The sequence below is a fragment of the Salarias fasciatus genome, chromosome 3 (genome assembly GCF_902148845.1).
Source record: "Salarias fasciatus chromosome 3, fSalaFa1.1, whole genome shotgun sequence".
Taxonomy (NCBI): Eukaryota; Metazoa; Chordata; class Actinopteri; order Blenniiformes; family Blenniidae; genus Salarias; species Salarias fasciatus.
In genome coordinates this window covers 11,761,934-11,788,465 of record NC_043747.1, presented here as the reverse complement: position 1 = coordinate 11,788,465, position 26,532 = coordinate 11,761,934, and the positions used below count along the sequence as shown (strand labels likewise).

Below are 26,532 nucleotides of genomic sequence, written 5' to 3'. Positions count from 1 at the left end.
GCCTCTGGTTGGAGTCATTGGACAGAAAGAGAGAAGCGGATGGCAGGAAGTGTTGGCTGTAGCCTCAACATGACTCACCTCCACCACCGGCATTCACAAAAGCGCTTTTGGAAAATAAAGAAATAAATAAAAAAAATAACGGCCGCGGGATATGTTTAGAGGATTTCTGTTTTCTTCAATCGCCGTGCGTCTGCCCGGCCTCCCGGGCCCCCGAGCCGCCTCTCATCCGCCGTCGGTGGGAGAAGGCGACGGCGGGAGGCTCCCGGTAACCACATGCTTTCACAGCTCGGCCTTCCAGCCTCCAACCGCGACACGCTTACACTCATCCACTCCACAGGGGAAGTGTTGAGCCTCGCCGGCTAATGTGAGAGCGCAAACAGAAACACTCGCCCCGCGTTGGATCGGCAACCCTCCTCTGCTCCTCCCCGCACGCTTCGCTTCCGTCTCTCCCCCTCCCCTCCAGCGCCGGATCGCTCTCCGTCATTTTTGCCGCTGTTTATTCGTCTGACTGTCTTCCCCTCCCTCCCCCCCGCCGACTGCTCACACCCATCCTCTTGTCAATATTAGTCTTTCTTCATCTGCATCTCTTCCTCACTCCTCTTCATTTACAGGGATGCGAGTAAAGCATTGCGGGATGCCGCGGCATACCTACTTGTGTTTTGACGTATTACAGATTCACAGCTAATCCCTCAGACTGCTATTAAACTGTGTTCGTTGAGGTACCGGTTTGTTTGTTTTTTTCCCTCTTTCTTTTAAAGGCACAATAAAAATAGAAGCAGGCTGTGTGGAAGTCGCCCTTCTCGCCCTAATTAAAGCACAAAGGAGGAACTTTAAAGCTCCACTGTCTCTCCTGTAAAGCAGAATTTATGAGGAATAAACTCCTCCGTTCGGTACGATCCAGGCTCTCCACTATTTGATCTGGTGTGAACACAAGCTTACGCTGGCAAACATCGAAAACTTTACTGTGGTCGGAAGATTTTCTCTCCCGGTGCTGCTATTAAGACAGAAAAGTCCAGGATTACTCTTAAGTTGAAAACACACACTTTTTTTCTAGTTTTTTTTCCCCGAGTGCTGAAGCTCTCTGAGGTACAGCAGGATCCGGAACGTTCGATACAAGTCTGGAAAAGGCTCTTTTCTCCTACATGTGCATGAAAACAGATATATAATGCAATCATGAAGGGAGTTGCTTTTTAGAGAGAAGAATGGGAAAATTATGGGATCTTTGTGCAAAAACTATTAGAAATCAATGTGAAGAAATAAAGAGTACTTAAACTTTATCACCACTTTGAGTATTTTTAGAAACAAGTATGAGCAACGCACGCTGAATAACAAGTGTAGGCCTGGAGATGTACACATATACTGTACGTACTGTATTCTCACAAACCAAACGCCTTCGAATGGTGTTGTTTGCACAAAATCTGTAGGCTAGAAAGCCGCCGAAGCGTCAGGATCGTGACTGAATCGGTCGGAGGAAGTGCGGACGGGAGCGAGCTGGATGCGACTGTCGCAGATTGTTTTTTCTTTTTTTTTTTTTTCCTTTTCCCTCCCTACTCTCAGCCCCGAGGGCACGACTGGCCTCCCTTCAAAGGAGGAAGCTTAAACACAACCTCCGAAAGAGTGAGAGCGGCGCCGGGCCGTGGTGGGCGTCAGTCAACCAGTCAGTCACCAGTCAGTCAGTCAGTCAGGCGAGGGCCCCGCTATCTCCCACTCCGAAGAACAGGTACCTTGAACTAGTTTCTACAAAGCTGAGTCGGAGATTTAATGCAATATAAAGCCTCTGGGCCCTTTTAGCAATTTGGAGTCAACACACAAATACACCCACGCTCAACTGGAAAGACTTTCCATCCCGGCCCCTTCATGTGCAAATGTGCTGAATGGAGGTGTGTAAGTATGTGCTAGTGTGTGTGTGTGTGTGCTCAGCATGCTGCTCGCTTTCCCTACTGAATCCTTCCCACAACTCCCTTCTTTCCCGTTTTTGATCTGTAGCAAGCACATCACTGGCCAGTCAGTTTAAGAAGAAAAAAGAAAAAAAAAAACACTAAGCAGAGTGCTCGTTGTTGTTGTGTGTGTGTGTGTGTGTGTTTTTTTTAAATAACTGTCCATTTACGCTGCAATCTTCCAATGTGCTTCCTGCCCACGCTGTGTGGGGTGAAGCACGCAAGTAATTTAACACATGATGATCATTCAGTAAAGTGAGGAGTTGTTAATACCCTGCAGATTGTCAAATCTGTTCCTTTGTGCGAGCAGGTTTCATCCAAGGAAAACTTTGTTATGAGACACAACCACAATGGTCGCCATATGGCATTGTTGTCATATAAAGGTTTTTTTTTTTTCCTTTTCTTTCCCTCCAGATGCCACTAATGCAATGCTGCTGCTGCTTCTCTCCACTCTGGGTGATTGGCAGTGTTTCCAGCTGTTGGGAGAGTCGGGAGCCTCGCCGTTTCTCTGCTGACATCCGCTTTGGCATCTGTTGCACATCCGAAGCGCCGCACGAGAGACGGATTAAAGAACCCAGAGATACGGGTGCCGTTTCCTTGAGACTGCGAAGAATGGAAATGGATTTACATCCTGGAAAAAAAAAACTCTTCATGTCTTGCCAATTCCCGCTGATTGATCGAGGTTTTTGCCCTTGCACGGGCGGGATGAACGTGATAATTACAATGTGAGCCGTCAGATTTCACCCTATTAACACATCGTGTGTGTTCCACTCAAAATCTCAAGTCAAATGAGTTCATATTTATTCCGAGGAGGCATCGCTAGGCGGTGACGTTCGGCCCTGTTCGACGCCTTAAATGAAATCGATTGTCATTCTGCAAATCGAAGGTGAAAGCAAATAGAGATGGGGAGCCAGATAAATAAAAAAAAAAAAAAGAAAAAGAAAAAAAAAAAAGAAAAGCAGAAGTCCCTGGGCTGCGAGGCCCGAGGCTATTGCATCGCTAGCAGGCAAACAGCCACCCAGCTGCCCCAGCAGGGTAGGAATACATCAGGCAGCCTATTGGCTACCTGACAGCTGATTTAGCTCCCCCTTAATGAGCAGAGGGATCTTCTGCAGAAACCCCACAATCTGTTACATAACAACATCACAGGCGGCGTGCACAGTGAGAGGCAGACTGCTACGCCTGGCACAGTCCCGCCATATCAGGAGACGCTGCATTCAGTACACAACCATCATCTGAAGCCGGTAGATACCGCCAAAGGCGAACATGAGACAATATACATTACGGCGTTTAAATTAGCGCTATAAATACATCGGCCGCACGTCTGCACGTCTTGATATCTGAAGCACCCTTTTTTTTTTTTTTTTACAGTGTTGCCACTGCTTGCTGAGCAAATAAAAAGTTTCAATTAAGATAATAAGCAGTTAATTTGTTCTGCGGTAACACTGTTTAACACTATTTGCACAGAGACTGTGTTGGGTGCGAAGAGAAAAGCCTTCATGCAAACAAAGAACAAAACCGTGACTCCGTCTCTGTTCGTAAAGGTCAAAAAAGAAAAAGGCAGGAATCTGTTGGAAGTTGTCACAAATATACATTTAATTCATAAAAGATGTTGCATACTTTCCAAAAAACAGCTGCACACTGAAGCTTTTTTTTTTTTTTTTAGAAAAGTGAAATAATACATCTGCTGGTACTTGATCTCTTCATCTCAGTCGTGGATTTACAAACCTTTTGGTCAAACGGAGTCCGCTGCAGTGACATCCAGTGCTGAGCTAAAAGCACAACGTCAATGATGCTCAGACATAAAACGGCTCAAACTGTAGCTCAACACTGGATTATTTGATGCGACAGTGGCCTCTCCTGTAGCTTTATTGCACCTTTCAAACAGACCATAACCAACATAACAAACGTCAGAAAACATTTTGTTTTTTTCCTGCTAAAGCCATTAAAAAGTTTCTTTCGGGCAGAAACATACTGGATTTTGAATCATCAGGCGGTTTAAAAAAAAAAGTGACTCCAAATAAAAGGTAATATTGCTTTACGTCTCAACACTTATTGGCTTCCTGCCAACCGTCTGAGTCCGGCGTTAAAGAAAAGATGAGAGATTGTTTCTTAAGTGGAAGCATTTGCTGCGAGCTATCAGCAATCTTAGACATGGACACAAACACCTGTATAGATACGCTTTATAGAAAAACTTTTTTTTTTATTTTAGATAATATAATGGTGATCATTCTTTCCTCTGATATTTTGCTTTGAGTTTGAGTTTGTGTAACAACCTGCCGTCGATCCTCTGACAGGACCAGACGGAGCTGAACGAGCCGCCGCTGAAGCTAATCTCTTCCTGCCGGGGCTCGCCGGTTCACTATTCGCCATATCTGTTGAGAAATGGAGCGCCATGCTAAACTAAAATCACAATTTGGCAACACATGCAGTTCTTACCGGTATTTTCTCACGAAAACCAGCAAAGCCGTAGCGACCACGAAGCACAGTGGTGGAAACCATTCATTCAATTCTACACCGTCCTAAGTGTCACAGGTTGTAAAGCACTTCTAAGGAATACGTTGGTAATACTTGTGCTCGTTCAAGAGATGCTCAGTAACAATGGATGGAAAGTCAGGAAGTCCATGAACAATGTTGGTGAGGCTCACTTCTGACCTTAGCCAGACTCACTTGGAAGTATATATGTTCTGACAACACAGATGTCAGCGAGGACCCTCAGGACCCCAACCTGTCACCGCGGGCTCGCCAGGGGAAGGGTGGGGTTCAAGTTATTCTAGGCTACGGGGCGGAGCGGGGGGGGGGTCACAGTTCACTGTGTATACCGCGCTGCTTTAGCACCGGCTGACAGGCCACGGGAGTCTGGAAGTCCATGATGTACTGGCATTTGCTGGGCTCCTTCACCGATCGCAAGGCTGTCTCCGTTCCGCATGTCAGAGTGACCTAGAAACGCACAAGAAAGAAAAAGTTGAGGTGGAGTGTGGAGACGAGACACGGCTCGCCCGAGTTAAGAGTTTTGTCTCACGGGGGTGGGGGGTGGGGGGGGGGGGTGGGGGGGGGGGGGTGTTGAAGCTGTCCTCCCTCTTTTCCGGCAGATTTCCCCAAACAGTACAAAAACTTTGGCGTACAACCTACAAATGACAAAATTATGCAGAAGGCATCGTGCGAAGCTGCTACGGCTGGAAGCTATTCGGGCCCTTTTCTGGAATAAACTGTGCCGGGAAAGTTTCCCTACAATGCAACCAAGGTGTGTACAAAGCGTCGCCGTGTCTGTGGGACACGGTGGAATGATGGGACATCGCTGCTGTCATGAGCAGGACGGGCGAGGATGTGATTACCGCTGTCATGACTTTAATAGGTGACTTTGAACCCCCCCCCCCTCCCCCCCCCCCCTCCTTCCACCGCAAGAGAGCGGATGGGAAAACAACTTATTTCACTTGGAGGTGGTTTCCATAGCAACCCAGCACATCATACAGCACCCTGAAGCAGACGATCCCTCCGGCGAACAAAAGCACCTGGAGAGGCAGCGAGGGGGGGGGGGGGGGGGGGGGAGAACCTGACACGTATTGTTGTGCCGGAGTTTCCGGGCAGTGCAACAACAGGTGATTTGGTTTTGTCCCGCTTTGGGATTAAAAATAGCGGCTTTTGTTATGTCACTTAGTGTCTGAGATATCAGGTGGGTGTGTGTGTGGTATGGCGAGACAATGTGCTTTCCTGCTTGTGCTCGTCTCTGGTCTTGAATCTCTCTCTTTGAGAGGCCCGGAAACTGTGAATAAACTACAGCAAAATGAAGCTAAGCACTATAGGAGTCAGTGCGTTGTCCAAATACTCCACGTTGGGCACAGGTTTCCACCAAGTCATGTAAACCGGGCCTAAAACATTAAAAAAACAAATAAATAAAAAAAATATTTGTTGATCATACAGCTGAAGCAGGTGATCCCAGAGTACAAAAAGCAAAAACAACCCAGAGGCATTTAGACTGAAACAAAAACACCGAAACGATGCATTTTCACTTGAAACGTTGTGTATAAAGAAACTAAAGTATGACTCTACAGTGATTCAGAGGTTGAAACACATATTTATGTCTGCAGGTTAATTTAAACAACTCACTCTTTGTTTTTTCAAAAGCAGGATTTCTAGGAAGAGACGACATCGATGGATCAGAAAGCGACGTCGCTATGAAGGCTCGGCTGCTGTTGTATGAAGACAAACCTATGAAAAGTGTGTAGGTCTGTGTGTGTGTGTGTGTTCATACAGTAGCTGACCTTGCAGACGGGTTTAAATAACTTTCAAGACTGCAGTGTGAACATCCTCTCACATCAAATAACAGCGTGTCAGAGCTTCACTCGGTTACCTTGAACCTGTCCACCCATCACTCTTCCATCTTTCAACATGGAAGCAGCTCTAGTATTGCTATGCGTTGGCCAAAAGAGCTCATCTATATGTTAACTGTTCCATTAGTAAACAGGATTAGGTACTAATATATAGCCCACATGCAGTAAATCTCTGAATTCCACTTAGGACGACATGCTCAGTGAAACATTAAGGTTCAGAGTCGATAACCTCATTCGGTTTGTTGGTTAAGAAAAAAGGTTTTGGCCACCAAGTCTTCAAAGGGGGCAAAAAAAAAAAAACACGATCACACAGGCTGTAAACAAGCCACTTCATTGGGAAGTGGGAACACATGAAAACTGCAGCAGATTTAGTGGGTCAACACCCAGTTTAAGTGCTAAATACTTAAAACGGCGTCTTTGATTTCTCATCCAACTTTCGCTCGCTAACTTTTGATCATCTGGCGTCGAGTTTGTTGCCCCGTGTAAGAGTCTTTTAGCAATGGTGCTCCATTCCCAGACAAAATAAATGAGATTACACTGCTGTTAGAGACCAAAAGAAAAGATGGACGGAATTCGCGAAGAACTGAATAAAATTGATTATTGAACATTATCGACTGGTCAGGTTTCCACCTGGTCTTCTGATTGAACACTTTGAGCCTGATTTACTGAGCAAACAGAAGTTCCAATAAGGAATCAAGCAACAGGAACAGGGTTGACTCTACTTAGCCTTTTAGACCTGCTTTTACCCGAATATCAAAATCCATGTAAAAATAGCTATTAAAAAAAAGATATATTCTTCAAATTGAGAAAGCCCAGGTGTGACTTTATCCTCGGCTAAAAAAAGAAAATCGCTGCACGTGTGTAACAGCGGCAGTTCAACTATTTAATTAATAAGTGAAACGGTTGAGTTCTTCCTTCCCCATCGGCTCGTAAGATAAACTGCACCCTGCTTGGATTCAGATCAGCACAATATCCAACAGTAAGACACTGCATCACTGGTTCCTCGACTCCGGAGTGCTTCGCCACAGAATGAAAAAGCACAACCCAAAGCCGAGGTTCAACATTTCAAATATAATGAGCGTCGACTTCTGACGAGACTTCATTTATGCCGTCTGCACACGGTTAGGGGGTCGTATCAAAGGAATTCAATTTAATCTTTTCAAAGGGGGCCCCTGGATGGCATGAGTACATACGTTTGCAAAAGGACTTTTATTGGGCTCTGATTTGAAGAGGGGGCCAGGCAAAGAAAATCAGATGATTAAATGTGCTACATTTTTAATTGAGCAAATTCACACGCACAAAAATGTAAATGGATCTCATAAAAGTGACTGAAAGATGGGGCTGCGCTGGCAGACTGTCGGGGAGCGGTGGGGAGGAGGGAGCGGCGAGCGGGAAGGCAGAGTGAGGAATGTTTCAGGCAATGCAGACCGACAAAGACTGGAGACGCAAGTCAGGTTTAGTCACTTAGTTTTGGACAAACTGGGGACGTAAAGTCTTTAACTGATTAACCGAGTCGGGTCTCTTTGTGGGGCGGATAGCCGTTTGTGATCAATGGAGAGAGAAGCTTAGTTTTCTTCAGGTTTCCCCCTGTAAACGTTCAGCGTGTACATTTCAAGGCTTTTATTTCTAATTTCCTCTGCACCCTTGTTAACACAAAACCTTCAGTTTGCCTTTTTGTCCTGATAAACTCGGCCTATCATCCATTTTCATTACACTTAATTGCATCTGTTAACCATGAATCATGTGGGGCTTTGTTTTTCCCCTCCTTAAGTCGCCACAAATGAAGCTCAGCACTTTCACCTGAATGTTCACATTAAAAGTTTTGCAGCAGTTTTGGGGATGAGTCAGAAGGAGAACGGCACGGAAGTGTTGGGACTATTTTTTTTGCCAAGAGAGAAAAACAGAAGTGAGTTAAATTCAAATTCAAACTCAGAGGGATTTATGAGGAATAAATGCAATACATTAAATATGGTATTAGCAAAAAAAAAAAAAAAGAAGATAAGGTGCAGCAGCTTGCTTTCTGATTGACACGTTGCAGTCCAAGGTCACAGTCCCGCCCACTGCGTCGAATTTGAAACGTGCTAACCGGCGGGTGATGGGGGTTTGGAGAGGAAAGGGGGGGGAAGCGGCCTTGGAGGTGGACAACAGGGGGTTTTTGCAGATGCAACACTCAAGGCCAGGGATGAGGGGGAGGCAGGCGCTTGATGATGGACACCCGTCCAGAAACACGGAGTTCGGCCATGTTCACCCCCAGGAAAGGCCAGTCGAGAAACGAATCTGGCGTCAGTGTGTGTTTCATAACTCATGCTCACCTACAACGCTGCGATTTCTCTTTAAACGTCGAACAGCCCTGAAGCATTGAGCATCCATTTTCCCCCCCCCCCCATTGTGCAACAAGGTACAACTGATCCTGCTCGAGCCATTTCTGTACATCTATGCGTCTTAACAACATACTGATCAAAGCTAATTAAAATCAGAACTAGCTGGAGTGAAACAGCGTTTTATTACTGTGAAATCATATGTTGCTGTACGTGTTTGTGGGATACTCACCGTCGTACTGCGCGAGCCTCCTTGCCAGCAGGGTTCTCCGTTTTCATACACCATCTGATTGTACGGGTTCTTTGGCGTTCCCGCCCACATCCCCCACAACCTAAAAATAAAGCATTAAATAAGCAAAAATCTCTCCATAGTTTGATCACTTGCCAATGGAAACAAACTTCTATCTACTGGTCAAAATGGACTTTTAAGAAAAGTTGGGCCAAACTGAGCACAAAAGCATGTAATTTTTTTTTTTTTGAAACACCACTCAGTTGGCTTATTGAAAAACACTTTCTCCCTGTAAAAATAAAAAGCTGGCAAGATGGCCAGTCTGGCAGTGTCCTTCTTTGGTTCTTGGCACGGGCGCTCTCACGTCCCCTCTCCTGCTCAACAATGGAGGGGAAATATTAATTACCATTTTGTCAGAGTTAATGCTGTGCGCAGTAACACACCAGGGAAGGAGGAGAGGAAGGGAAGGAAAGAAAGAAAGAACGAGGAAAAAAAGAAAAAAAAAAAAACACAGTGAAGCTTGTCTCAAATGAGGTTGTGGCTGCCCAGTGCTAGCTAATTACATTCTCACCAAACATTTCAAGGGGAGTTAGGAAAACCAAAGCAAACTGGGATGCCAGTGGCCACCGTCCAACTGCGCACCAACAGATGCCATTTCATTATGCTTTCACTGGCGAACTTCCTCTGATCTTTTGTTGGGCTCGGGCGGCTTCTTTGAGGTGGCGTCGGCCGCAGTCGTGCTGCAGCTACGTATTGATTTTTGTACAAACGTCGTAATCCTGTTAGGAGGAGAGGGGAAGAAAAAAAAAAAAAAATCTTTTCTGCATCTGGTACAGAAGATTTTACTGAAATGTGTCTGGCTCTGGTCTCTCGCCCGACATCAGCTAGCAACTATTTTCTGTCAGGACCGGACATAAATAATGAAATCAATCTTTTCACTGACTACAGTAATGGAAAAAGAAACCTGGAGGCCTTTATTTTAATCGGCTTGCCAGTCCTCTATTAATCATCCTGGATAAAGAGCTATAAAAAGCCATAAATTCAAAGTATTGTTCTTTTAATTTGCCTAAGTGCCTAAGTGGCAATCCTGTCACAAGTAAGCAACGCTTGAGCAATGTGCTTACATTGACCTTTCCACGTGGGATTAAAGAGGCAAGACCTGCTCTGTTTGTAGAGCACTCGTTCGGTATTAGTCGATTCGTCTTGCTTTTCATTGGCTCTCTCTCGCTTTCTCTTATTTATTTATTTTTTTTTTATATATCTCAATAGCATTTGATACTGACGACCTGATATTGAATCAGTGATTCAGCAGCAACAATAAACCACATTGCAGTGCTTTTACTAATGTCGGGCGCAAGTCTTAAATAGGACGCGCCACGGAGGAATAGAAATGAATTAGCGGACGGAAAATGTTAAGTTGTGTCCAGAATTTCTTTCCGCGATTCTTTGAGCAGCCCGTTTTGACCTTGGCGAGGGTAAACACGGACCCTTCTTTGATTTCAAAAAGCACTCTGCGGCTCTTACAGACACATGGCTGTCTTCAGGCCCCCCGAGTGGGACTTTTCTGCTGGTCGCGATGCGCATGGCTTATTTAAGATGCCTGAGCGGGTCAGTCAGAGGTGAATTGCTCACACAAGTGGAAGCCGGCTGGGCCCGGGCGTCTCGCCTTTTTCCTCCGAGCCATTTTGATTGGGTTTTAGCACTCTGTTAGCACCGGGAGGCCCCTCAAATGGATTGCTGTCAGGGCCGGCAGGCACGGCGAGCGGAGAAAGTGACAGTGTTTTCGGCTCTCGCAGCCAGTTGACCGGGGATCCCTCGCGCATCGCCTCTCTGCCTCTTCATCCATCGCGAGCCCACCTCCCCCCCCCCCCCCACACACTCCCACTCCCCACCAAGCGCACGGGCGCACCTCATTCCCTCGCCTCACCTTCGTTCACTTCCTCCCTTAATCTCCATTCTCGCTCTGTCAGCCCTCTGGTGCCCCAGGAGGCAGCGTGGCTCCTGTCAATTAGGCTGGAGTTATCGCCGAGATGTGGCCAACACGCTCCAGTCATTTGGACTCACAGGAGTCACGAGATGGAATCCTATTGACAGATCATTCCCAGTAATAATACCTACTTGCACTTGGTATTGGCAGGTCATTTTCTCCAATCATTCCTCAGTTTTCACCATGCTGGTGCACACCTGTGTAAAAAAAAAAAAAAAAAACCCCAACAACGCTGTGCCTTTTCTTCTTAATTTCTTGGCACCGGACTGCATATAAACCGCTATACGTTGGTCCCAGTCTTTGACAGACAATGTAGCTCAACCCAAATGTGCAAAATGGACCCCTGTGGCTCAGTGACAACTTCATTTTCGCATCCAATTTGTCACAGTTTGGCTTTAAGCTGCAGCCATGACACAAATCATGCTCGCTGGCACTTGTAGCAGCAGGGTCAGTCTCCTTAAATTATCTGGGTTAGCGTTTGGATTTTCTTGTCGGCTGATCTGCCGCAGCCCTCTTTGCCTGTCTAACAAAACATTACCATTCAAATCACCGACGGGGAAAAGCAGACAGTTTCTGTTTTTTAGAGAAAATAAATAGCCGGAATGAGCGTGAATGTAAGTATGAAAATAGATTAACACTGGCAGTAAATCCATATTCAACCGAATGGAAGAGAGGGAGGGGCAACATGCAGACTTCCTGTTAAAGATTAATGACGGGAGCTTTTCAAGACATTCTCCTTCAAGGTTTAAAATGCCGAGAATCTTATTTACAGATATCTGGGTTATGCTTTTTTCCTCGTCTGGCCTTGTTTAATGCCATAAAACATGCTTTCCATCAAAGATAAACCTGTAACAGCGGCATATCTAGCAAGCTAAACCTATTACCCATACATTTCGTTTGCATTGTGTGTGAGAGAGTGGGCCCTGGAGAACTCAAGTCTTGCCTCCAGCGGCACCCATTAGGGAGCTGATCTCATTTAATTCTCCATCTGAATTACTCAGGTGTGATTTCTACCGACAAGATGGAGTTCTGATTTAATTTTAGAGCCAGAACTCAAAAAACACCATTTAAATCAGTGTTTGGTTTTTTAAAGCAAAAAAAAAAAAAAAAAAAAGTTTAATATTTATCATCAATCCAAACTGCAACAACTGGAATGAAGAAATAGACCTTTCATACTTATATATATAAATATATATGGTCCAAGTCCAGATCTTATTTGACAGACTTTTTGTAATCTAATCCTCATAAAGAGTAATTAGCATTAAAAAAAGCTGATTAACTTCCTTTTTTTTTCCGTCTGATAATGGCTTGAGCTGATATAAGCTCCTCTTATTTCTTTAAAATGATGTGGTCGCCAGTGATTCTGTTCTAGACTTCATCGCCGTGCTAATCCGCACGCCTCGAGTGATAAATCCCGAAGATCCACGGCTAATCTCACTCTACACTGAGAGGACAGTTCCCCCCTCTGATACAGCCACAAATCAACCTTTCAGAAGCAATTATCATTTGGACCACTCCACACTGGTGTTCAAACACCCCGCAGATAGCGAGGGAGTGAGCGAGGGGGAGAAATCTGGGCCAAAAGTGCAGTTGTGCGTGCCGACGCGTGTGCGTGTCGTGCCTGTGTGTGTTCGGAGACCCCGGGCCTCCCGCGGAGAGCAACTGGATGAACAAAAACCACAGGGAGGGGGAAATAGAAGAGACTGGTGGACACGTCTGGTACGTCTGCCTCAAGTAAACCAAATGCAGATTCTCTCATTGGCCTTCAGTGACTCGTCTGGACTGAAATTTAATAGCATGTGCGATCTTTACACCGCAGAACAGAATCCGAAATATGAATGAAAACTATGATGAACCAATATAATTTAAAGAAACTGTCTGAATCATAAAAAAACAAAACAAAAAAAAAACCTGTCATTTGGAAGACCAAATCTCAAAGCACAAAAACATGAGCATCATCTACATAAGTGTTTATATTTATCACAAATCATCCAGTTACTGCATGCTCACTTCTCTGCTTGTTCTGCTTTTGTTTTAATGCTTTGCTCTTGGTGCGAAGTTTATCTAATAAGTTGACGACTTTCGAGTTTATGAAGGATCCTCTACATGTGCCACCAGGAGAAAAATGCTAAAACATTAGCCGTAGCATCGACCAACGTGAAGGATTAAAGTCTGCTTAAAGGTGCTGTAGGCAGGATTCCGCAACTCCGCCATCTTGCTTAGGTTTACCTAAGTAAGATGGCGATTTGACCCATCTAAGATGGCCATTTGAAACCCAGCACAGCCAATCCTGTCCTATTTTCTCTGATATCACGCCCTTAGGCAAGTTAAGCCCCTCCCACAAGAACGTGCGACAAACGCCCCTCGACCAATCACGGTTAGAGCCTCCGGGGCTCTTCTGATTGGTCAAAGATACCTGGAGCTGTCGAGATTCCTTTTCAGCTCAGAACAGAGACAGATGGAAATGCTGCGCCCTGGCGGTAGTGCAGTTATGCTACACTCCTAAAGGATTATAAGTGGATACTCTAACATTTAATCCAAAGAAAACACAGAAAAATTAGCATTGACTAGCAAAATCCTGCCTACAGCACCTTTAAAGAGCTTGGTCCAAAATTAAAGCAGCAAAGACGAGGACGAGCATCGCTTTAGTACCAAGTCACTGAGTATAAATGTAGAAGAAACAACATTAAAGCCCAAAATCACATCTAAAAAGAGCAGGTTTAGGCCATCTGAGCATGAAAAATCACCAGATAAACAGCCAAAATATGCTATTCAACCTTCAAAGCAATCCACCAGTAATGAGCGTTTGCTCAGATTTTGCCTTCTTGTGCAACACTTTCTGAAATGACCTTGCAGCAAAAAAAAAAAAAAAAAAAAAAAAAAAATTGAGCCACATTCAACATGTATCCCCTGAGCAGAGCTCTGCGGCACCAACACGGGGGCCTAATTCAGAGGTTTTCAAAGTGGGAGGCAGGCCTCTCCAGAGAGCGCCAAACACTTTGAGTAGATACTCGGCGAGTGAAAGAGGAAAATATTACATCAGTTAATACATTAGTTGGCAGAGAGTGTTCATTCATCTGATTTTTGCTAAAATGAATCTTTCAGTTCATGCCAGTTTTTGAGCTTAAAAAAAAATCGAATGAATTACTCAGGACAGCCATATTTCTTGATATTCGGTGTGTTCTGCGGTTAAGTCAGATATCAGGCTACTATGACTCAGTTGTTGAGTGTCTGTGCTTCCTCTCAAGGTATTAAAGTCTTTGCATCATAATTAAAGTCACAGCATTACTGCCTTTTATTTCCGTTCCTGCTTGAATGCATAATTTTTGCTGGATTCTCCGCATCTTTTAGCCACATTTGCTCCTGAATGGTGCAGTTATTTCTTTGCCCCCATGAGCCATCACTGAGAAAGGACCTGGTCTACAGGAAAGGGAAAAAAAAAAACCAAACACATAATACAGTTAATGGAGTAATCGGGCCTGTTGAAGGAGTTCGTGCAGTTACTCGAGGAGCGTGGAGATGAAAGGCCAGCAGCAGGATGCTCTTTAGGCACATGCATCGTAATAACCCCCAATCCTCTGTGTGAGAACAAATAATCACTGGTATTTCGCAGTTTGCTGTGTTATTGTTTGGCGACCTGGTCTACCAATCAATGACTTTTACAGTTGCAGTTATTCTGTTCTAAAATTAAGAAAGCAGTTCAATGTTCTGTCTGGGCTGTCTTTTCTGTTTACTGGAAAATGTAGTTATTCTGTCACTCATGTGATTCACACTGAGTTTTCTTATCTCTGTTACAGGACCACCTCCTGAACAATGTGGGTCAGGCTTTAATATTACTTAAACTAAACTAATCCAAGATAAGATGAACACCCGATAAGTTTAGATAACACTAAGACGAGATAAAACAGATGTACGATCATACTAAGCAAACCTAAGATAAAATTAAGATGAGGTAAAATATGATTAAACTACGGTCAAATACGATGAAGCGTGATAAAACTAAGCTGAGTCAAACTAAGATGCGATAAGACGAGATAAACTAAGCTAAGAGAACATGAGGCCTGACGATTGGATACTCAAAAAGGCAATATTGCCAATGCTGTGAGTGAAATTTCATCATGAAAAAAGATCCGGGTTGTTGACACGGGGTTAACACGGGTCCACATAGGTTCAGCAAAAGCATTTTGCAGCAATCTGAGCACATTTAAAAGTGCATCTTCTCGCTGCCAGAATGCTAACTGAACGCTGGCTTCATCTCCTGTCAGATTCTGTTATAGAGACATCAAGCTTTACCAGGCCAGAAACTTCAGATGCACTCAATTCCTCCTCGGCTGTAAAGAGTGTGGATCTGTCAGTTCAGATGTGCCAACTCAGCGTCACATGACGGATAAATACTTCTCTAACAACCCGCGCCTCACAGTGACTCCTCACCTCGTGCAATACTAATGAAATACAGAACCTGTGTTAAGATGGTGTAAAGTCTGTGCTTATTACTGTCACCTTCCCAGTGTAGCATCCACTCATTAGCTGCCACTGCAATGAATTATACCTCACAGCCATGCTTTTCCCCGCTTTAACAAGGGGTCTGGAGCAGTAAGTTAGTCCCCTCACTATGCTGTTAATGCGCTAATCATTTACAGCGTGAGACGCAGCAATGCACTGGCAGGTAGAGGGAGTAATTTGGGCGCTGCTGGTTAATTTGGATTCAGTGAAGCAACCCTACAGAAAGTGTATTAAAAAAAAAAAAAAAAAAAAAAAAAGACAGACCTGTTCTCACAGCCAAGCGTTTCTAACCTCTGCCACTTGTGTCGGGTCACCAATCAGAGAGCGGCGTTCCGAGATGAGCCCAGACGCCGTCATTACTGTGCCAGTCACTGATGCTCCTCTCGCCCGCGTAGCACCCATTGTGCCCGGCGCCTTAATAAATAATTCATACGCCGAGGAACATGTGAAGGGCACACGCTCAGCCAGGGATTTGCTTTCACTTCATTTCATATGAGTGATACACATTTACGCCTGCTTTTTCTTCCCCACAAGGCAGTTCTGAACCGCAGCGTACAGAACGGGATTCAGATCCATCATTATACATATGGCGTGTGAAGACATCCATCTTGGGGCGTATCTGGTATTTACATTCCAGGACGGCAGCTAGCAAGCTAATTTTTTTTTTTTGTTTCAGTTTTTTTATTTCATGCAACCACTTTTCCTTTTTTTTTTTTTAAATATATAGTGTGTTGACCCATGTCATTACCATGAAATCATAATTAACATGCATGACACTTTATTCTTTATTTTTGCATTCGCTGCATAAATGACTGAGGCAGTTCTTTTTTTTTTTTTTTTTTTTTTTTTTTCACTGTGTGGTTATAAAACAAACTCCGGGTGCATATTTCATCAACACCTTCCTGACAGATATGAATCAGGGCTGATGTCAAACCCAAATCAGTATTCAGTTAACAGCTCACTTGTGCCTCATTAACGGCTGGGCTAGATGTTGCCATGGCGACCCGGCAGAAAGGCCATCGGGGGTTCACAGTGTCAGCTCCTCCCGCTCTCCACTCCCCATCACTTTAACCCTCTCCGCAGACACACAAGAGTCATTACCCCTCCGCGCTGATCGCCGGATAACACGTGGGCTCTCTGCTGCCGCGTCGCAAACACATTCGCTTCTTAATTCGGCGAGGCGAATTAAGAAATAAATATCCGTATCTGCGTGCGGCTGCACTAGTATACCGTGGCAGGCTCCTCTCCAGCACTGGGCATTAAACGGCTGCCATATTCCCAGGTAAGGAGGGCCTCTCTCTTCACTAATGGCACTCCAGCAAATGACCTTGACAGCCTGAAAATGAGCACATTAAGTACAACACTTAAATGTATAATTATGCACTTGTTCCACTGGAACTGTCACTGCTCTGTAGGTTAAATCGTCGTGGCTTAGATGAGATGAGGAAAAAGTTAAATAATAAAAGAAAATCTGCCTATCACAACAATTAAGGGCTTGACTTTGATATGAACACATGAAAGGGAGCGTCAATGCACTCATTAAGCGAGCAGGGTAAAAAAAGCAGTGAAGAGTTGAGCCACAAACAGTCATTAGTCATTTTAGCGGAATACTTTCCATTAAGAGCAGCACATTTGCTTTTACTAGGAAGATCCCGCATAGAAATATGAGCTTTTCCACTTGTGTTGCATTAAAAATGTCTTAAATATTTACAACCACTATATCAAAAATGCAGGATGTCATTGCAAAGTATCAAAACAACAAATATATTATTAATCGTAACGAGGCAGTTCCAAATTTGTCCACTAGGGGTTGCACTGTTTCGTTGAATGAACAAACACTGGGCTTTCCTATAACTTGCAGCTGGGAAGACTAGCTACCTTATCACGAGAGAAGGAGCATTAGCATCAAATGTGAAAACAAGGCTGCAGAAATCCTGAATTTTGAGAAGCAACAAACTTTTTCCACACATCAGTGTGAGAAGAAACCCCGTGGGAGCAAAGATTCAGATTACACTTTATTTTTATGGAAATCTTTTGGGTGTTTTTTGTAAAAAAAAAAAAACTGAAGATTTTTCACTGTACACTTTTTTTTGTGATAGAATCGACTGAAACTTGTGAAACTGATCAGCAGCACAACAGCTCGCAGGTACTGGTGCATTTTAATAGGAATATAAAAATAAAACCGCTTCAAGTTTTTGGAGACATTTAAAGTGATCATTTATCTTGATTTGAGCTACAAGATTCTAGTGCTAAGCTAAAGTTAGCATCACAACTTTTATTATTTACAAGTTCACATAGTTAAACATCTGGGAGCTATTTGGTGTGTTTTAGGATGCAGTCCTTCATAATTACAGTATTTACAGTTATTTTCAATTGCATATACTCTTTTTATATAACTTATCAAAATAATAAAGTGCTCGTTTTTGGAGATCGGCTCACTCTTATCACCATTTATTCAACTTTCTTTGCTGAGTACAAGAAAAAAAGTCAAGTAATCCAAAAAAGTAACTATCTTCATTGTCAAAATGGAGATGAATAACAAAATAAATAAATAAAAAAACACCTCATTATATTTTTGGTCCATAACGGCAGCTCTAAGTGAGGCTATTTTGTCAAGAGACGTTGAAGTGTGTCATTACCCGATCCGGTCTCGGGTCGATGTTCACTTTCTTTGAGCTCATTTGGAAGCCCGGCCGTGTTTGAGCAGTTTTACAGTAATAATCTTACCGCTCCCTCGCGATTGCTGTGCAACAAGATGGCCACCTATCGAGATAATTAGCCACAGCACTTTTCTCCTGTTTATACGTGCGCCGCCGCCGCAGAAAAACTGCAAGTGAACAGTAATTAATCTCAAAATGGAGAGGGACATGATATATTTTCCATCAGACCTTTTCTTTTTTTTTTTTTTAATTCCTTTTCATACCGTTAAAAAGATGCCGGGCTCTCCTCTCAGGAGAAATTGACTGTTATTGATCAAACGAGCATATTTTTATACTGCCGCGGCCACCGAGCGGAGTCTCTCCTTTCTTGGGTCTGTGCCAGTAACGGTGCCGGGCTGGATCATTCAGACTGAGGCCCCCCCGGAGGAGCCGGCAGCCCGGAGGCATCCACACCTCCTCCTCTCAGCACCTGGGAATTTCCTCCGTTTCATTTTGGGGAATCTTTTATTTAAGACCCTATGAAAACTGGAGAGAGGGAAAACAATATAGGGTCAGTAGCACCGCTTTCAACGTGAGAGACGGTGCTATTTGATTTGTAACTCATGGAGGGAAAAAAAAAAAAAGGGGGGGGGGGCTGGTCTGGAGACAGCGTACGTATGTCTGCTGCATGCCGCCGCAAAAAAGCTGCCCGATTTGTATTTTTCACGGTGGCCAGCACATCCCACTCTCTCTGGGGCTGCTCTGCGCTGTCATTTCAGCTGCCTGGCTCCTTCGCAGTGGGCACACGCAGTCGCTCGCCGCGGTTTCAATGTTGCTAGGCTACCTCACTTCTCCGCTGTTTTCTGTTTGAAAATCTACTGTTCAATAAAGCAGTTCAAGGGAGACCTGTGGGTTTGAATACTGAGCGATATGAACCTGCAGGAGTAACTGACAACACTAATAGCCTTTTTTTTTTTTTTCCCCCTACGTGTTTCGCATTGCTCTTTTTTTTTTTTTTCTCCTTCCCCAGGACTACGCAGCAGCCATGTCTCTCTACCTCTATGGCCAATGTGTCTCCTTCTATCACAATATTCCTCCATCGCAACATTTATGACCTGCTTTTTGAAAGTGTATACTCTGAGTCATAGGAGCGGTGAAAATCTTCTCTTTGTAGTCTTCCTCTGATCTCTTATGGTGTGTGTACTCATATCCGCCCAGCAGTGTCTGGGAGTTATTATTATTCCTGTTTAGTCTATCCTGTTTTCGGCTTTGGATGCGGGGCGCACTCGGAGCCCGGACTGTCAAGCGCGGCGTGTTTTCAAGGGTGAAGGGTGAATCTCAGCACCGCCTCCGCTCACGGCGCTCTCTCAGTGATGACGAGCGCTGCCGCTTGACCCCGGCACAATGGAAGGCCGCGACCTCTGAACTCCGCGGGGCGACGCACGCCGACCCTCGGCGACCCCCGAGCGCGAGGCCACCTGATTTCCCTGGAGTCCCAAAACATAAACCCCGCTCCACTGATCCCCTCCTCCTCTGCTGTGTTGGAGCCAAGCGACGCCATTTCTGCCATTTTTTTTTTTTTTTTTTTCTTTCTCTGGGACTGGCTCTGCTATCTGGAACGAAGGTTTCTGAGTTCAGACGTCTCGCTCTGTATCATTCCAGCCGGAGCTATTTCCATGTGCTTATCCTGGGCTAACTTTGAAAAGCTCTACATTAATATTTCAAATGCACTTCTGCTCGTGGTGAAAGGTTATTATGGCCCGGCGCTGCTGTGGTGGCGCACTCTAAAGACTTGTTTTTAGTCGTCATTGTGGTTGTTAGCAGGAAATGGCTTCAACACTAAGCTAATTACTGGTTGTTGACAAAGTACCTTCAGGGAGGGACTTTAAAACTGAAATGGATTTGACAGATTTTGAGATCTGGTGCTGTATGTATATGTTACAGACAAAACAACGTGAAAAATAAAGTTTCTATCTTGTTATATGTTTAATTGCATCACATGTGGATTTTGCTTAGCTGGCTGCACATGATTCCAGTCTTAACTTCATTCTGTTATGCGTCACTTTTCACAACAACGGTGAAACATCACAGCATTCAGTTACCTTCCTGTTTTCAGTGTGATTCACTTTTTTTTTTTTGCTGTCACACTTTTCTCTGTCAAGTTATCGTCTGCTTTGGATCAAGTTGGCTGCCTCTGTCTCTTTCTCTCTTTATAAATTAACAAACACTTCCCTTTAGTTGCAGTTATTCACTTTTAATGACAAAATATTTAGGAAAAAAAAGCAAACTGGAGCCTTGAGGGCAATGTACATAAATGCTTTAGCATTTTATGAAACATGAAAAAAAGACATCTCTGACATATCACACTTTCATTTAAAAAAAAAGGCTGTATTTGTACTCAATGGAAGTAAATCTCGTCAAAAAAAACACACACATTTATCCTAAATATTTCATGAAAGCATGCCGATAATTTAAAAACTGAAAATTTTGACAGTACACAGCCCCCAAATCAGTACTTCCTCTTAGAACGAGAATTAAACAGCTAAATAAATACATAAAGTTCAGTGAACATCTGGAGAACTGCAGCACCATCACTCTGATGAAATGTTGGCTTGATGTTATTCTGGAACCCTTTTCCAAGAGTCCCAGTAGAAACAAAGAGAGAAAGACAGAAATCAACCAAAGAGCAGTAATTATGAGGGGCTTCATCCAGGAGAACTCAAATTATGTCACAATAGGAACACAACAACTCTACCTACACCCTAACAGCAATGATGGATACATTTTTAAAGCAGACACAAGTCAGCGGACTGCAAACAGTTTGATAATACTTTCATTTCCTACCAAACCGCATTCATACGTTTGGATGCTTGCCTGCTCTCGCAGCGCCGGCTGAGATAGTTTCTAGGTTCTAAAGACATGCTTTTGGAATTTAAACACTTTGTGAAGGTAATGGAAAATATTCTGAAACATGGTATGTAAAATGCTAGCAAAGTGCCTCGTACTTCAGCAGCAATCAAAACCCAACATCGTCGTTTCAGGTTTCATTAAAGGCTTCAATAGACTCTCAATAAACACGATACATTTCAGGGACAATCTCTGTAATAATAAATATTATTCATAGAGCACTCTACATCATAAATCTGGAAATACAACAACAACAAGCCAGTGAAGCTTTCTTTTTCACCACGATCTGGAGAAATTAACCAACAAATCAATAATAAATGAATAAACTTTGCAACAGGAAGAGCGTATCAGCCTCTTCCTTTGCAGGGGAAATCTGTTTTGGCAGCAGTCCTAGAACTACACACCATGTTAAGTTTCGACTGTTTTCTGAGTGTTTTCTTGTCTTTAGTCATCAAGAGCATCCCTGTTCTGGCGTGCAGAACATTTCTGACGGAGACGCTGCAAGCAGCACGCGCTGCAGCATGACGTCTACAGGGGAGGAGAGCGGTGATCTGGAGCGGCCGCGCTATCTCTGGGTCCGATCGTCTCATCACTATTAAGGCGAAATTGTGCCATTCCATTTAAGTTATCTTGTGGAATAATGTCAGGGGTCTTTCCACTTTGTAAATGAAGATCTCAATAAAACACAGCCCTGTGGGGGAAAGCGGTGCCAAAAGGAATCGATGTCCTCCATCAATAATCCATGTTTGTTAACCCCGCGCGTTTTGTGCGAGCGCGGAGCGTTTCCATCAAGAGAAGCATACTTTGTGTATGCGCTTGCTTTTCGTTTAGTAAACGCTGCATCTGCTGCTCCGTCATTGCACCTAGCATGTCTGCCTCTCGGAGGCGGAGGGTGGGTGGGGGTGGGGGTGGGGGTGGAGCGGGGCGGTGGGCACGGCGAGGGACATTATGAAGATGGACGACGCTGTCACGGCGGGATGGTGTTTGTCGCAATGCAAGCATTTTCTTCTACTCTATTATCATTATCATGGCTGATGTTATTGTTACAACAGCCATTTCAGGAAGTGGTTGAGCTGCTGCGGCCGAAAGGCAGAAAAGCTAAATGGAAAACAGAGATATTGGAATTCGAGAGGTGAATGTGTGTTGTATAATATCTACATTTACAGATAATTGGGAGCATACAGTATGACTTGCCGGGGCCTTATGAAATCTTTATGGTTACGTGTGTGGCCACAATATAAGAGCCAGAAGCTACAAAAGGAAGTGTTCCCATGTTGATTTATCGTTCCTTAAGAACATTTGTATGGTTAATGGTCTGGCGCCAACTATGCTGCAAAACCAAGCATGAAGGAGGGTTGAAGCCCAGGGAACAATTTTAACTTTTATGAGCCTTGACACACTTCACAAACCGTGCCGGCCATGAGTCGTAATCAAAATTCAGCGGCGGCGGCGGCGAGCGGCGCATTTAATACCGCAGAAACCGAACATAACTAATCCAAATTAGACAAAGTGGTACAAGCGAGTATTAGCGATGTCATCACTGCGACAGCCGCACTGACAGGACACACATGTTAATGCGGTTTCCTCCGTCTCTTCCCCCGACCTCTCCCCCCTCCTTCTCCTCCCTGCACGCCCGTCCTTTAGGACGCTGGAGCAGGTGTGATAAATGCTGCCGTTTAAATCAAAGCACTCCCCTCTCCCTCCTCGCCGCCCCCCCCCCCCTCTGGGGAGAAAGAGGATGCCTCCATGCAGATTGATATCAGGAGGCCTCGCCATATCCTGCAAGGCCTGACTGATGGTCTGTCTGGATAAAAAATGAACTTTATACCCACCATGCGAGCTATGATTCATGCCCGCCCCCACCCCAACTCCAAACCTCCTCGGGTTGAATCCACTCCACACATATACCTTTACGACACGCTTTCTGGAAACAGTATAGTACATCATACGGCGCCGCGCCGCCGACTGCCGGTGACGTGTCCAAACATTCAGACGCGTTTTCAAAGGAAGTAAATAATCGGAGGTTATTCTCGTTTTCTGCTGCAATCAGTCAAATATAAATATAAAAAAAAATCTGTGCGTAAGAAATCTTCTCCCTCATGTCCTGCTTGGCAGCGATTTCCCTCCGAGCGGAGTCAAAGACGTGTCTGACCACTGGTTCTGTTTGGTCCTTCTGGCCTTCCATACCATCGTGAGTGACAGGCAGGCAGAGGCGCCGCGGTCACATTACTCACAGCTAGCATTCTGTTCTTGCTCTCTCCTGCGCTAAAAAAACACGGCGAAGCGTTGCACTTTCCGCTCCAAAAGCGAGTAGGTAGTGTGGGAGGTGGTGGTGCAAAGAAGAAGGGAAAGAAAAAAAAAAAAAAACCAGCCCGGCTTTAGATTCCAATTAATTTACCATCTGAAAGCAAAACTATATTTTCACAGAAGGATAATTGCAAATAAATTAGCTGTAACGTCTCACTTGAGCCGCGGAAGGTGGGGACGAGCCGAGCCTAATGGCCTCGCGTCTCCGAGGGCGCAAAATGTTTTGACACTTGCGTGGCGAGCGCTCCGCGGTCATTCTGACCTCCGCATTGTCTGCTCGCAAACAAGCCGGCGCGTCTGAAAAAAAGAGAGGGGACGGCGGCGGCGCCCTCCTCTTCGGGGCGGAGCCGGCGAGAATCATAAAGGCTCTTTTTCGGAGAAGGTGTCAATGTCGACGGAGGAGCGTTTCCATAATTGCACCCTATAAAAGTGTCAAGTGACTGACGGTTAAGGCTAATGAGAGAGTGGAAGAGGACAGTGAGGCGACATCCCATAATTATCACCTCAAATCTAAATTCAGAAGAAGGGCAGAAATGAGGAGGCGGGGGGGGGGGGGGGGGGGGGGGGGGGGGGGAAGTAAAAAACAAGGAAAACATCAGTATGCTATATATACATTTTTTTTTCTTGAACTGTTTGACAGGGATGTTACCATGAGGAGGAAAGTGGTGTGATGTGATTATAGGAGCAAAACTCAGGAGCTAAATAGCACTTATTGTTTCAAATCCAGACGCCAGTGAGAGGAAAAAAAAACAACAAACAAACAAAAAAAAAACAAAAAAAAAACAAGAAAGTTACTTTTAGAAATTGCACTTGGAGAACAAAGAATCGCATTTCTGCGGGGATGTGAGCGGCAGCTCTCATCGAACGCGTGCACGGATACGTCCAAAGAGCGACAGTCGCTCCCGGAGGGACTGTAGAAGACCATTTAGATGAAACTCAAACCCTCGGAGGCCCGGGAAATGCAACCACAGCAGTATATGAAACTTTCTATCATTGATCAGACGGTATTAAAGCTATAATAAAGATCTGTGACTGATTAAAGGTCATATGAACCTAACAGAGATTGAATAACAATAAAAAAAAAAGTCAATACCGCAAATATTGCTCTTAAAGTGACTTTAATAATGATGAAGTAGTTTTCACAATGTTGTTACTAAATTAATCTAGTTGGTATAAAGAAGGAAAAAAAAAACGTTATCTAGGGAGGAAAACAAAACGATGCGTGAAACTGTGCCGCGTTTTCACGGCTTCGCATGAATACGGTCTAAATGTCACGGTGCACAATGCCGCCGAGCCCTCGGAGGGGAGTGTGTCTCCGTCTTCCACCGTCCTGGACACACCCAGGTCAGTCGGTGATTGGGAGTTTAAGCGTGTGGACAAAAGAGGCGCTGATTGAGGCACTTACCCTAATGAAACCTCTGTTCCTGCAGTGCTCTTCTGTGTGACTTGATTGAACGGGCACAAGGTATAAGTGTACCTGCGGAGGGAGAAGAACACACACAATGATGCACGCTGTTTCATCTACAGTGGCTTCGCCTGCCCCCAGGGTGTGTGTGTGTGTGTGTGTTTTTTTTTTTCTGTAAAGTTGTGCTTTCCTTCTTTCTAAGCCTCTGGTGACAACCTACAATCTGACAGGAGAGATATCACCTGCAGATTTGAAATCTTTACAGACGTGGAGGCATCATTTTCCCTCCAGTCAGTAACTTACAGAACATTTCTACATATCCAATCGATATTATACATTTATAGATACATGATACAACTTCTACAGATGAGCTTCATATGAATAATTAAAAACAAAACTTTATTTTAACATGACAGCCCATTTGATCAGCTTAGCTCAGATAAACTCAGCTAACCTAACAGATTTACGCTCCAGAATAGAAAACTCAGTTATAGAAGCTCAAAAAAAAAGCAGAAAAATCAATGCTTTGAGTAATTCCTCATAATAAAGAGATATGCAAAATTGACATAGGGTTAACAACGGTTCATGTGAAACCAATAACACATTACAACTACTTAGAATATATCAGTAAATCCATAGTTTTCCCATGTATTCATCACTGTATTATAACCTTGACATGCCATTGTTTTTATAATGTACTTAGCGCATGTTTTAATGGTACAAACCTGCTTCAAATTTTTTCAACAATGATGAAAAAAAAAAAAAGGTCTTTATTTTAGCTTTAAAGCTCACAACCTGAGGGTTTTCCAGGCACTCTGGTCGTTTCTTGCATGTGTTTAACCAGGAGATAAAGAAACGCTTTAACTCATCACAAAATGTCAAAAAAATCTCCACTCATCCAAGAATTCGTACAAATATTGCTGGATATATCTAAAATAAGTGTTTCAGACGCAGCGCTCACATTTATTTTAGCTCCACTTGCATCACTCTGTTTTCTCTGTTAAGCTTTACACCAAATGCTCAACACAGGCAAGTGGATCCAGGGAAGATAACTGTTTAAGGCAGGAAAAATAGACAATTTTGCAGTCTCTTGTGTTGCTTTCTGTAAGAAACTTACTCCCTCCTAACACCAAACCGATGAAATGATGCTTTGAATAAAAACATCTCTTACAGATCAGAATGAACAAACCGCAGAGAACACAGCAAAAGTTGAGTTTTTTTTTTTTTTTTTTTTTGTCTTTTTTTAAAAAAGGACACAATATTTCAGTTTTAGCTGGGATAATTATTGAACAGAACAGGACTGCTTTAAAGCTCTGAGGCTACCTACTGGGACAAAAGGCTGACAAGAAGCCGCCACCCACGGCTCTCTTACGAAGGCAAAAAAAAAAAAAAAAAAAAAAAAAAAAAACGGAAAAAAACTCAAGAGAAACTGGCGGAGACCGTCGCTGATGTACTTGGTGGGGACAGTGCTGAAGAGTCGAGGCATGATCACTGGCTCCGGCAACAAACTGATCAAAGACCCTAATGGTGAAACTGACAGAGGGACAGACAGCTGGGCTCTTTTCCTTGACATTTGAACCATTACACTGACTGTTGTAAAAAGAGCAGGGGATGCTGGGAGAGGGGAGGGAGGAAGAGAGAGAGAGAGAGAGAGAGAGAGAGGAAAAATGACTGAGGGTCTAAGTAGACGCTGGCCAGGATGTGCAAAGGGGGATCAAAAGCTGTACGAGAGAAGAGCAAGATGAAAGAAAAGAAAATAATGAAGATCAGAGATAGTTAGATAGCAGGAGAAGTAGGAGATTGGTAGCAGAGTTCCTTTGTGCTTGTTTGCAGACTATAATAAATGCTTCTCATGTTGGAGGCTTTCATTTGTCCATTTATCCTTTTATGTCTACTGTACACTTCAATGAGGACGGCCCCTTCCCCCATGCACAGGAGTGGAGTGTTATACAGCACATGAGGACTGCAG

General features: G+C 44.1%; 1 protein-coding gene across 1 annotated transcript in view; it reads right to left on the bottom strand.

The window, feature by feature from the left end:
- Window positions 1-3,514: 3,514 nt before the first annotated feature.
- Window positions 3,515-26,532, bottom strand: part of LOC115383462 (glucosidase 2 subunit beta-like) — a 131,432-nt gene continuing 108,414 nt past the window's right edge. Inside the window, exons 13-15 of the mRNA XM_030085657.1 lie at window positions 24,564-24,635; window positions 8,819-8,918; window positions 3,515-4,877 (exon numbers count right to left, since the gene is read on the bottom strand). Of these exons, the coding sequence (XP_029941517.1) occupies window positions 4,740-4,877; window positions 8,819-8,918; window positions 24,564-24,635 (310 nt within the window). The 3' untranslated portion in view covers window positions 3,515-4,739. The remainder of the gene's footprint in view (window positions 4,878-8,818; window positions 8,919-24,563; window positions 24,636-26,532) is intronic.